The sequence below is a fragment of the Gavia stellata genome, chromosome 13 (genome assembly GCF_030936135.1).
Source record: "Gavia stellata isolate bGavSte3 chromosome 13, bGavSte3.hap2, whole genome shotgun sequence".
Lineage (NCBI taxonomy): Eukaryota > Metazoa > Chordata > Aves > Gaviiformes > Gaviidae > Gavia > Gavia stellata.
Genome location: NC_082606.1, coordinates 7,630,594 through 7,643,467, shown reverse-complemented (window position 1 = coordinate 7,643,467; position 12,874 = coordinate 7,630,594). Strand labels below are relative to the sequence as shown.

The window sequence follows — 12,874 nt, the reverse complement described above, 5'->3', positions numbered from 1 at the left end:
GCCAAAACTAAGACAGAATGAGAGCATCAGAAATAGGGAAGAAAATCAGTATTCATTAACCGTTTAGCAAGCAAAATGTTCTGTTTTCTTTCAAAGATGGCTTTGTGTAAATTGTTACTGTTTTAATATCTATTTGGTCTACTTTTAAAAAGCTGGAGGGAAATAGTCTAATTTTGGGGTAGAGCTGAATCAATTTGTAATGCAAAGGAGTAACATTCAGTACTGAATGGCGGGGAAATAAAGCTGTTGGAATGAAATATATCCCAATTAAGTTGCACCAACACTTTCAGGAGAAGTGAACCCTGAAAGATAAATGAACAATAATGTAGCACATCCTAACTGTTCAAATTGGAACACAAAATGTGGAGGGGAATAAACCCCACAGCTTTTTGGGGTCATGAGAAGAACTCACTTTTTAAACCTAGTTGCAGATTCTGATGTTACGAAATTGGATAAAGTTTTTAGAGGTATTGATTGTGAGAGTAAACACTCCTGCTGCTGTTCTCTATTATAATACAGGACTGGATTAAAAGTTAGGAGTACTTTTTGTTGTAGTGGCTGAGTTACTGTAACTGAAACAAAGAAAGAGTAGATTGTCAAAAAACAACACTCCCATATTGCAGAGATGTCATTGTTCTGATTCTATTCTTTAGTTAGTGGATTGCTTGCTTATGAGAGGGAAGGGTATGGAGCAAAACACTGTGCACTCCCTTTGGAAAGGTAGAAAATGTAGCAGCAGGGTAGCAGGAGACTTCATGTTGTTTACTATGTATTTCCTGCTGCCTTTCTGCCTGTTTTCAAGCCTTTGGCTCTGCTAGTTTTTCCTCCCTCATGCCATCTTCCCCTTTCCAAATGTTTGCTTGTTTGTGGCACATAAATTAGTGCAAGTGTCTGCTCTTTTAAGCAGAAATGCAGGTATGTAAATATTGTCATAATGTTACTGTTTAATCTAGTTCCCTTGGAGAAGACCTTGTTTATTTCTGCAGTGCTACTGTTTGCCAAAGAAATTAGCCTATGCTAAACTGTGGAGCCTGTCAAATGTGACTTGTATGCATAATACAGTAGCACAGGTACTGTAATCTATAGCTGGGCATTCATGAATTAGTGGTAATCTGCATACAGATAGAACAAGCAAAAGGAGAATGTTCACAAGAGTATGAAGTATCTAAGTTAGAATATAAATACAACTGATCACAGAGGAAAACTGAAAGTGGGCCTTGGACCAGCTTCATTTACTCTACACTGAATGAGCAACCAAGAGAGCCTACATCACAAATGCTTCTTGTAGTCCTTCCCTTTAAACTTGTTTATAATGTCAAGTTCTGAAATATATAATGATTAGAAATGTATTTTGCCTAATATTCCCCCTGCCCCCCTCCCTAGGAGCACAGGAAGTTCAGATGTGACATAAAAAGACAGGAAATGTGTAACAAATGAGCCAGCCCTTCTTCTCTGTAGCTATTCAATATGAATATTAATGTTAATTCTGAGTTTAAGTTTTTTATTTGTGGTTTTATACAGTAGCTCAGACTTCACTGTCAATAGCTGTACTAATCTTTGGGGTTTTTTCTCCTTAGAGCACAACAATGGAAGAAACAGCTATATGGGAACAACACACAGTGACTCTTCACAGGGTAAGTTCATACAATTGGCTGTGTGTGCCTAACGCAGGATACTGGTAGCTTCTGAAAACAATAGGAAAAAGCCAGATGTCAGGAAGTGAAAAAGGAAACTGTCATATTCCTTTGTTTAAATTTAGAAGTGTTGTAAAAGCTCCGTTTGATAGTACCTCTATTTGTTTGTTGGGCTTCAGAGATAAGCTTGCCCACAAATAACCATGCCAGAAACTAAGCTTTAGATTACTTCTGCATATAACTGAAAGTACTTAGAAATCTATGTGTTCATTAACAATTGTGCTGTAACTACACTTAAATGTTTTAAAACTTTATTTGCAGGGGCATAAACCAATGTAGTTAACGTATAAATAAATGTGTTCAAAACTGCATTATTTGCTTGCCACTTTCTTAAATTAGTGACTGAAAACAGTGATTTTGGGTGGTCAGAATGTGCACCTTACACAAAGGAATGTGTATTAGGAATCGGTGAATAGAAAGACAGCTTTACATTTAGACTGACTCTTATTTGAGTTACTCCTAAATGAAATTGATTTCTGATGTAGCTATAGTGAAGCTGTACAAGAGAGGCAATAAGGAATGAGTTGCTTAGGGAAAGTCAGAACAAGGTGGGATGCCATTTCTGGCAGCAGCTTATGTGACCATGGAGTCATGGCCCAAATAGCTGTATTCATTCCAACAAAAGGGGGATAGATGCACAAGAGTTGTCTCAAGGACAAGTTATATCATTTGCTTTCATTTCTTCAGCATAGAATCAAGGCATTTTAGAATTGTAGCATTGATCAGATGAATGGACCTTTGTGACTAAAAATGTGTACGAATAGATCAGCTGGTCAGACAAAATGTTAATTCTCTGTACAAACCTATTATCTGTTGATTCTAATGAGTTTGATGTTGATTCAAAATAACCATTTTAGTACCTGCCCACTTAAGAGAAGAGCAGTTATACTCACTGACCAGAAGGCTGTCTAACAAAGTACCCTGTCTCTTAACTGCAACCACATGTTGAAAGAAAAGTATAAATGTAAAAAGTGTAGTGATACTTATCTAGGCTACTCTTCAAGCTTCCAACAATTTTTAGGTCAACAAGTTTTTGAGCAAAAAGTGTTATTTCTATACGTAACTGCACTTTGTTTTCTTCTTGACGCTGTCCAGTCATCCCTGGAACCTGTGTAAAGTTAATTTTTTTTTTACTCATTATTGATTAAATCAGTACTGTCTTATATTCAAAAACAAAAAATGCTATAGCAGTACAATGTTGGCTAGTAGACTTGGTGATAGCTTAGTTTCTCTTGAAGGGGATATTTTCCTGGTTAATTGGAGCAGTAACTTCAGTGAAACCTGAAAATGACGAGTTCAGTCAGTACGCAAAGGAGTAGTGAAATGCTGTGATATGGTGTTACTTTGAACAAATTTTGAAATAATAGGTAGAAACTAGAAATCGTGTCTTCTGACTATGCCGCAAGTGCGACTGAAGTCTTTGTATAGTATAGAAGAGAAAGTGTCATTTGATTATAATTTTGATTATGATATTTTATGTGCCAAACTTCTGCCAACCGTACTAGTTTAACTGTTTTGTTAGCTGAGTATCTCTCATTTAGATCTTGAAGGCTGATGGCATGTACTGTTAATAACTTTGATAGCATAAACTTAGCCAGTTAAAACCACAGAAACAATGTTTTCCATCTGCCAGATAACGAAACCAAAACTCTTATGCTAGTATTAAGCAAACTGGTCCTTAGAATTTATCCTTAGCACTGGGAAGAGCATTTAGGAGAGTGACTGTGTATTTGCTTGTGGGATTTTTGATTTTGCTTTTTGTTTGTGACATTTTTGTAGTGTTAGATTATCAGGTAAATGAGGTTACTTCAGTGTAGTCGGAAGGGGTGAAATGCATCCAGATCTTAGTTATTCTCAAAGAAATCCAGAAGTTGATACAATTGGAATAGATTCTAAATGCCACTCTGAATGGTGGTGTAATATTTTCTGTGCGAGTTATCTGCTCCACTTGGCTGAACTACAGAACAGCTAGAGACCATCTACTGTCAGCCACACAAAAAAACATTTTGAAGATCTGAACTTGCTTTCTCTAGTGAGGCACACAAAAAAGTCCCTCTGATTTTTGGCTTAGCTGAGGGCAGTAAGCTGGCTGTGAATGATGGAATTAATGACATCTAATGTGCTGAATTTCTGTGGGGTAAATGCCAGTCAGGCTTCAGGTTACTGGCTTCCTGTTTTACTGGTACGCCTGCAAAGCTCTTGGGATTCACTAGACTTTTTTTCTATGTTCTGTCAGTATTTGCCCTCAGAAATGAGGCTAGACAACTCATTGGAAGAACCTGATCCAGAATAAATTTGTTTAAAAACTTACTAAGTCCCCCTGAGAGAGGCAGAGAAGTCCAGAGTTGGTGTCAGCCTAGATCAGCTCTTATCTCTTCAGAAGTACCTGCTTAATGGCAAGCAGATCTGTTGTCCCTCCAAGTGCCCCAAAGAAACTATGTAACTGTGGTTTCTTTTTCTGTTTTAATTATTTTTTATTAATGGTATTTGATCAAAACTAGTTAATGAGTAAGGACCACTGCCATCTATTCTAATGAGCAGCCTTAACAATAGGGGGGAAATGCAAGTACCTTGTTAGGTGGCATGTGTGTTAGCAAAGATACATAGAATAGTCTTGACTACAGTTATTCCTGTTTTGAGACTCATTTTTTTTGTCCTGTTGGTAGTTCCAGCACTGACAATTTTACTTTGTTTTAAGCTTGTACTGTTCTCTGCTGTAACTAACTCCATTGCTCCTGTGTATGGTAGAGTAGGATTTCTTTAACTCTTCAGCCAAAACTGTAAAAACAAAAAGCAGTTTTCATAGTAATCATCAAATTTTAGGAAAGTAGATATCACTTGTATGCAGTTTTCTTTCTGAAGAAAAAAACAAGCCACATTAGCAGGTATTATACAAGGTATTCTATCTGTGTAGTCTGATTTGCTTTTTTTAACACGTCAGTATCTGAGGTATTAAACATTTTTAAAATGTTTCTGCATTGTTATAGGGGGCGGTTACTGATTTATAAACCAATTAATGGCAGTTCAGAAGTGTTGTTACATACGTTGAAGAGAGACATGTTTTATTTTTTGAACATGTTTTGATCCTGTAACGGCCCTTTAAAAAGGGGATAGTATGGTATATAAACTTGGGATGATGAGCCTTACAAAAGAGAAGGGAATGCTTTACATAGAGAGTTCTTGTTGAAGAATGCAGCTTTGATAACTTCTTTTGAAGGGTTTCTTTCTATGACCTTTACTTTTCAGAGATGTCATTACCAATTAGGGACAGACTATCCTTAATCCCAGTAGTTGTAGTATACATGTGTCAGTTCAGGCACTTTGATATGGTTCAAATATCAGATTTGGTTTTTATCCGTCTGCTTCAGGTATCTTATACGCTTTGTTTCAGATCCTCTTAAGCAGTCTGACTGTGCTGTGACTTAACACAGTAGTTGGTGAATTCCAGCACTACTGCCAAAAGACTTACTAGAAACTTTTTTGGGGGAGGAGAGGCTTGAACTTCTAACCAAGAGTTTTTGTTCCCTTTCTTTACTACCCTTGCAACTTCCTGGGCTGCTACTTAGCTCTTAAGAGATCGAGCCAGTCTCAAGTTCAGTTAAAGCTTACCAGGTAGCTACGGTTTTATCTTTTATTGAGAGATCTTCTGGTTTTATATACTTAACTGTGAAAGAATTTAAGGAGGAACAATGCATTTCATATAGTAACTGGGTTTCTTCATACTTGGAACTCAAGTGTGTGTTTATGTTAAATGTCTCTCCTTCCCACAAAGAACAGAAACCAGGTATGTACATACCTTTCTGCTTCTCCCATGCTGCCTTACTGTAGGAGAGCAAAGTAGTACGGTTCTTTTTTCTTGTGTTGTCACTACAACATCTGGCAGGTGAATTTGTGATGTGACAGGTTTTTTTAAATGCAATTTTAGTTAAGGTACATGTTTATACCTTGTATAATCTGTAGTCATCAACATCTTGCTATTTCCAGACATGACTAGGAGCTAGGTTCAGTTTTCTGAGGGTAGTTCTGTTTATCTCTTAAGGTATTGGTAGGCAGCAGGATAAAAAGAAAAGTAATAGGTTCAGGTTTACTGAAAGGCTTCTTATTTGAGCTCTTAAATTTTCAAAAATATGTGGAGTCTGATTTGAACTTTCTAATTTGGAGTATCTGTTAAGAATTTGATTTATGTTATTAGAAAGCCTTTATGTGACTTGTGGTCTTTTTGATTGCTGTCTGTATATGAGACTGCATTCTATCAGGGCTTCTTGAAAAGAAGAAAAAGTATGAAACTAGTCATGTTGATATTGGTGATTTGATTTGCAAATCTACTCTAAAGAAATTGAACAGCAAGCAGCAAGGTGAGGTTTATAGTGAGTTTCTGCATCTCTGCTGGCCTTAGCCTGATGATTGTATTTCTTTTCATGAGAGGAGAACTATGAGAATTTTTTTGGTTTTGGTGTAAGGAAAGATAGAGAACATAATTTAAATGAAGTTTGACATAAATGTCTTTGTTATTAGCTCTCTCTTCCCTTTCCTTCTCCACCCAAGTATAGTGCAAACTGAATTTGGTTTGTTAAGAGTAATGGAAAACTGAAAGAAGAAGCAGTGGCATGAGAAAGGGGAAATATTACTGTTTTGAAAGGAGGTTTTGTTACATATTTTCATACATTGTCTATGTCAACTATTTAAAAAAAAAAAAACCTTAGCTCTGGTCATAAGTAGTCCTTATGATCTTTTAGACTACTGTCCTGCATGGCACAGGGTTTCACTTAGTAAACCTTGAATCCCAGCCATGATTTCTGGTTGATCTGGCTGGAGTGTATCTTGAAAAGTTGTCCAGCCTTCCTTTAACGAAGTAAAATGAATGTAAAAGAAGCAGTATAAGGTGTACCCCTCCTCACGCCCCTACACTTGTTAGACCAACTGGCAACAGTATTTGTTAACTGTTGAAATGAATTTCTGAACAGTGAATCTCCAAATCTTTGTTTTAATACTGTATGGTCCTATTCACTGCTTCCAGGCTAAATCTGGACCATCTTTTTATGACCTCTGTTTTGGGGGGAAATGGGAAACAGGTTTTTTTAGAGCAGTAATTACTGTCTGAAAAGCTGAATGTCATGCATCTTGCAGCCAGATGCAGACTGCCATGTTGCTTCTGCTGTCACTGTAAGGTTATGAAACTCAATGCTAAAGCTGGGTCATGTTTCTTAAAGTCTGAAAAAGAAAGGGATAAGTCTACCAGCATGGAGTGTATGCTGTGTGAAATGGAGAGAAGGAATTGACTGAAACCTGATCTTTTCTATCCAGTGACTGTATTTTGCGTAGTCGACAATTTCAAGATAAATTCTTGAGCCAAGTACAGCATTTAAACGGTGATACCCTTCTGACAATGTTTTCTGGGCCATGATGGAAGAGCTAAATAGTTTCCATATCGGTTATATTTACAAAGTTTATTTCCCACCCTCACTGCTACCAGGCAGAAATGTAAGCATCACGGTTGTATTTTGAAATATCTAACAGAAATAACTTTTCAGAGGCATTGACCTTGCTGTAGTGGCAGGTCACCCTAGAGGGAAAAGATTGAAGCAAGTTACTTTTGTTAAGATGGATGCAGATGATTTGCAAGTGCTGACAAGGTTTTGATGTATTTAATAGTACAAGTGGTCTTGGTATTATTCCTAAGAACTGAGCCTGCAGTCATACTACTGCGTGCTGTGATCCTGTCAGTTCCTAAGCTAAGCGAGGTCAAGCTGGGTAAATACCATAATGTGAAACCTCAAAGAAAGTGTGGCAGGAAGCGATACGGGTTTGAATCAGTATCTCAACACAGTGGTATGGTATATTGTGCTTACTGAAGATTGAGGTCTCACTGATGACCACCTGAGGCCTAGGCCATAATAATGCAAATGGGAACTCCAATATTTTGCTCTTGGGAGAGATTGGGTAGTTAGTCTGAAACTCTGCCTTCTAAAACTGTTTTTAATTTTTTTAATCTCTCTCCTGTTCTTGTATTGCATAGCATTGTTTGGTTCATTGATCCTTCTTTCTTCCAAACAGTTGTATTCATCCCATATGACCTTTTTGTGTTTGACACAGCAATGTGAATTGTGACTACATAAATATTGGAAAGTAAAAATATTTGTCTTGTTACATTATAGGCTCCTGGATTTGGATTTGGTATTGCAATATCTGGGGGAAGAGATAATCCTCACTTTCAGAGTGGTGAGACATCAATAGTTATTTCTGATGTGCTGAAAGGAGGCCCAGCAGAAGGACTGCTACAGTAAGTGCCAAACTATACCTGGATTCTGATTTGGGTGGCGGTCGTCTTTGTCAGTGGTAGCTTAACCTCCTAATTGTTTTGCTCTCAAGATACCTATCTGTAAGTGTTGGTATAGTAGGTTTATAATACAGGTAGTTTGTTCAGGGACACCTATTCCCCAATATTTTCCCCTTGTCATAAAGTATTTATACTGTGCATTGTGGTGCTTTTCATTTAGAGAAAATGACCGCGTTGCAATGGTTAATGGAGTTTCAATGGATAATGTCGAGCATGCATTTGCTGTTCAGCAGCTGAGGAAAAGTGGGAAGAATGCCAAAATTGTAAGTGAATGTCTTGAAGATTTAAGCTTACTTCTGTAGTTCTGTAGTTATTAAGTGAAATGTTGTAATGTCTGCTGTGACATACATGCATGATGCAAGGTACTTGAATAATACCTGTGTGATGCTTCAGGTTTAAGTGGTGATCATGACACATTTATCATGTGGTTCACTAAATTTTTTTTTTAAAATGTGAATGATGATGTTTGGGTAGTGTGGCACTGGATACTTCAGACTCCTCTTCTTTATGGTAAAGTTCTTGGTTTGCAAAAGCTCAATTCTTAGCTTTGTTTAATATTTCTTTGCTTTCTTGAGTGCAATTTTATGAAGTTTTTCAAAGGCTGTTGTATGCTAAAGGACTTTACCCGCTTTTCGGGCACTAACGTTGTTCTTTTTAGGCTCAGTAAACAGTTTGCCAAAATGAAGTATAATTACCTTAATTCCTATAATTTTGTAGGCTTATTCAAAGTGGTTGGCTTTTGAACTTTGCAAAACAGAACAGGTCATCACTAAAGGGTAGTAATCCGGCTTTCTGTAGAAGTTTGAGATTTATATTACAAAAAATAGAGCACAAATGCACAATGTTTAGCAATTTCTTAATTCAGGAAAACAGACTTCTAGGGCTTGCAGAAAAGCTTTTGTGCTGACAGATTTCTAGTGTTCGTGTGTGCTTTAATACAGGTGCAAAAAATTGTGTCATGTTTTGCGTTTGTAGGTTTAACAACTCTTTAAAGCTTGCACAAAACAAAATGTGTGGCAAACTGTGCAGGGCTTTCAGTATTTTAAGTATTTGGTTTGTAGATTTATGTAGAAAAAAGCAATTAGTGAAAACTTTATGGTATAACTTCGTTGAGTTCTGTAACACATAGCAGATAAACCACTAAACAGGGTTGGGGCTTATTCTGGAAACAGCTGTCTATGTTAGTGCAAACCAATTTTGAACTTTCAGTGGGAATGTTTCCCTTCCTTTGTGGCTTGCATAAACATTGCTTTGGAAGATTGGGAGGCTTCAAAGTTGAGGAGAATTTCTGTCAATAACACACTGAGTATACAGTAGATTACATGTCAGCAAAAGAAGTTTTTTAGCAGTGCCAGTAACTGATTTGCAGGTTTAAGCAAAGCGAGAGGGCATTCAAATATGCAGCTCTGAAGACAAGAGTATCGTGTTATGCTACAGTGACTGTTACTCTTATCCTTTTGCCACTTTTGCAGAAGCAAAAAAGGACTAAAACAACTGTAAAAACAAACATACCCCTCCCCTTAAAAATGGGTTTCTAGTAATCTGTATTGATGAATCTCCTGTATTAATTGGGTAGAATTTTATAATGAGGATGCAAGAATTCAGAGCATTCACATATACATCTGTATGTTTTCTTTTGGGATTAGCTTGGCTTCTGACATTTAGTAACACCGTTAGCATTATACAGCCAGAGGCTGATATCTAACGTTTGGTTGTAGACTATCCGAAGGATGAAGAAAATTCAGATTCCAGTGGCTCGACCAGAACCTGAACCAGTGTCTGAAAATGAGGACGACAGCTATGATGAAGAGATACGTGATCCAAGAAGCAGCCGTGGTGGTCCAAGTGCCAACAGAAGGCATGAGAAAAGCTGGGTGAGAGATCGAAGTGCTAGCAGAGAGAGAAGCTTATCACCGAGATCAGACAGAAGGTCGGTTACTTCCAGTCAACCTGCAAAACCTACCAAAGTAACACTGGTGAAATCGAGGAAGAATGAAGGTAACTTGTATGTAATTCTCTTGCTAAGACTTGTGCTGGTTTTTTGAAGGCCAACTGCTTCAGTCAATGTTGTGTTAAGGGCTTCATGGACTGTATGAACAGTGCTGTTAACAGTTTGTTTGCCCATTTTACCAATAGCTAGCTGAAAACTTAAAAACTGCTGTTGTATTTCTGGTGGTATTTTTCATATTCCAGAATACATGTGCTTAATAAAGGGTAAAGTGTTGTAGTGTAAACAAATCCCTGCTGTGCACCTGACACCTGTTAGTCAGTGTCTACATACCTTCTATATACTTTAGTTGAGTCTTCAGTGTCATTCTCTGAAAGAGAAAATTGTAGGTAGCATCTAAATTAAGCTATTGAACAACAGCTATGATTACAGGCAGATCTAGAAAAAAAATTGATGTAATGGTAAATCCATAGCATAATTCCACTACAGCCCTTCATGTGCCAAGTTCACTCTCCTCTTTGTTTCCAGTGTAAATGTTGTGTAAAGCAGTGTTGTAAATCTTAAGATACCTCCCTCCCTTTTTTTACTGTAGCTTCATCAGTGGTTTTTTCTTGTTTTTGTTGCTATGATATAAAGAGTATGGTCTACGGTTGGCAAGCCACATATTTGTGAAAGAAATATCCCAGGATAGCCTGGCAGCAAGAGATGGCAATATTCAGGAAGGAGATGTTGTACTGAAGGTATAGTAAATGGTGGTGGTATTTGTTCAAAGGGAGAACTCATTGATATAACTGTACCTAGAATTAGCTATCTCTTAATAGCATAATTATTGTTAGTAGAACATGTATCTCTTTTTTTATTAAATTATTTCAAAGATCAATAAATTTAAGTATAAAGCAACCTCTTTCAGGAAAGGAAAATTATAAAGCGTTTTTGGTATTATTCCCCAGGCCTTATTCAGACAAATAGTGCCCACTGTAAATGCATGATAGAAAACATTTGGGGTTGTATGAAACTTTGGCCCTATGTGCTTATTTATACAATAGAATGTTGTGGAATTGTGCTGTTGAGCAACACTAGAACTTGCCTTCAGGTTAAATTTTGATTTTGGTAGAAATCAATATACCCAGGGATTTTTTAATTAATACTAACAATTTTTATTTCAAGATAATGCTGTAAATATATTGGTGCAGAAAAACATGCGATTCCTTACTCTGAGTATAGCAGTGCTGGTTCAAAAACCATAATTAATATTTTTAGTTCTGTATCAGTAGTAGAGGCTTTGTCCTTAGAAGATGAAAACAATTTTCTGTATTATGTTATAGTTTGGATGAACCCAATAGTCTTCTACTGTATTGTGGTAATTTGTCAAATACCTCTAGTTATTTCTAAATATCACCAGAGAGAAAACCACTATCTTTACTGGAGATTCACTGTCGTCTTCAGTAAGTTTATATCTGCTCTTTTCTTACTCTGTTCCAGATAAATGGCACGGTGACAGAAAATATGTCCTTAGCAGATGCAAAAACACTAATAGAAAGGTCAAAAGGCAAGTTGAAGATGGTTGTTCAAAGAGATGAACGAGCTACACTGTTGAATGTCCCTGATCTTTCTGACAGTATTCATTCTGCTAATGCTTCAGAAAGAGATGGTGAGTATAAATAAACTTGATTTCCAAAGGGAGAGAAGAATTCCCTGTGTGGTGAAGATGTGAAATACCTAAGTGGGATGAGAGGATGGGGAGGAGAAGAGTTAGGCATAAGGTTGTCATGTGGGTAAATTATTGTTTGAATGTGATTTGAAATCCACACCTTCAAAAACACTGTAGAAAAGATACAGTTCCTATTCTTGCAATTGTTCTTCCAGGAATATTAAGTTCAGTTGTTTTGAAATAATAAACACAGATTTAACATCTTCATAAAAATTCTCTGCAAAAGCTTATTTCCATTTGAGCAGGTCACACCACCATTTTAATTACAATCATTTCATGAAAAAACAACTTTTATTTAACAGACATTTCAGAAATTCAGTCGCTGGCATCAGATCATTCCAACCGATCACATGACAGGCCCCGCCGCAGTCGTTCACGATCTCCTGACCAGAGGTCAGAGCCTTCAGACCATTCCAGACATTCTCCACAGCAGCCCAGCAACGGCAGGTGATGGCAGCATTGTATTATTTTTCAATCAACTATTTAATGTGACATATAAGTTGTAGGAGTGCTTGGATTTAAACAGTGTGACAAATGTGATGCAGAACTATGGCAGAAATAATATGATGGCTTTCTCTCAAGATGCAGCTGATAATGATCCAAATTTGCTTAGACTTCAGGAGAAACTGAACCTATTGAACCTTTGACTTCCATGTTATCCCTTTTTTAAACATCATCTTAGAGCATGGTTGTATGGATGATAATGTAAGTTTGATAATGACGTGTGTTATCGAAGCATGTGCAATTGTATTTAGTTTCAGAAAGCAGTTAGCTGCAAAGATATTTGAGATGACTGGTAGCACAGTTCCTATTGAATGTCCAGCCTGGGTAAACTTGTTGAAATCTTGCTTTATTTAGGCATAGGCTTTTTATTTTCCTCACTGGCCTTTTTTAAAAGTTATCTTACATTTCTGAATACATTTAATTGCTATGAAATAAGGTGTATTGCACAGCAGATTTAGCTTTTGGAATGTAGTTTTTAATATTTTAACTTGGTAGTGGGACATACATGATAATTCTGAAGTTAGGTAAGTCTCATTTTATATGGATTCAGAGAGAAGTAGTTTATGGTTTGGAATTTCTTTTTCTGCCATGTGAAACTTTAGCCTTGAATAACATAAACCTGTCCTGTTTCACTTTTCCTCAGTTTGTTGGAAATAGACATTTTAATTTATTGAAATAGA

General features: G+C 36.9%; 1 protein-coding gene across 7 annotated transcripts in view; it reads left to right on the top strand.

Moving 5' to 3' along the window:
- The window catches only part of TJP1 (tight junction protein 1), a 194,780-nt gene that overhangs the window by 148,239 nt on the left and 33,667 nt on the right, over window positions 1-12,874 (top strand). For all 7 annotated transcript variants that reach the window (XM_059824097.1, XM_059824100.1, XM_059824101.1 and 4 more), the window contains 7 exons: window positions 1,578-1,634; window positions 7,850-7,974; window positions 8,192-8,294; window positions 9,750-10,029; window positions 10,616-10,719; window positions 11,462-11,630; window positions 11,993-12,137. In XM_059824097.1, the coding sequence (XP_059680080.1) occupies window positions 1,578-1,634; window positions 7,850-7,974; window positions 8,192-8,294; window positions 9,750-10,029; window positions 10,616-10,719; window positions 11,462-11,630; window positions 11,993-12,137 (983 nt within the window). The remainder of the gene's footprint in view (window positions 1-1,577; window positions 1,635-7,849; window positions 7,975-8,191; window positions 8,295-9,749; window positions 10,030-10,615; window positions 10,720-11,461; window positions 11,631-11,992; window positions 12,138-12,874) is intronic.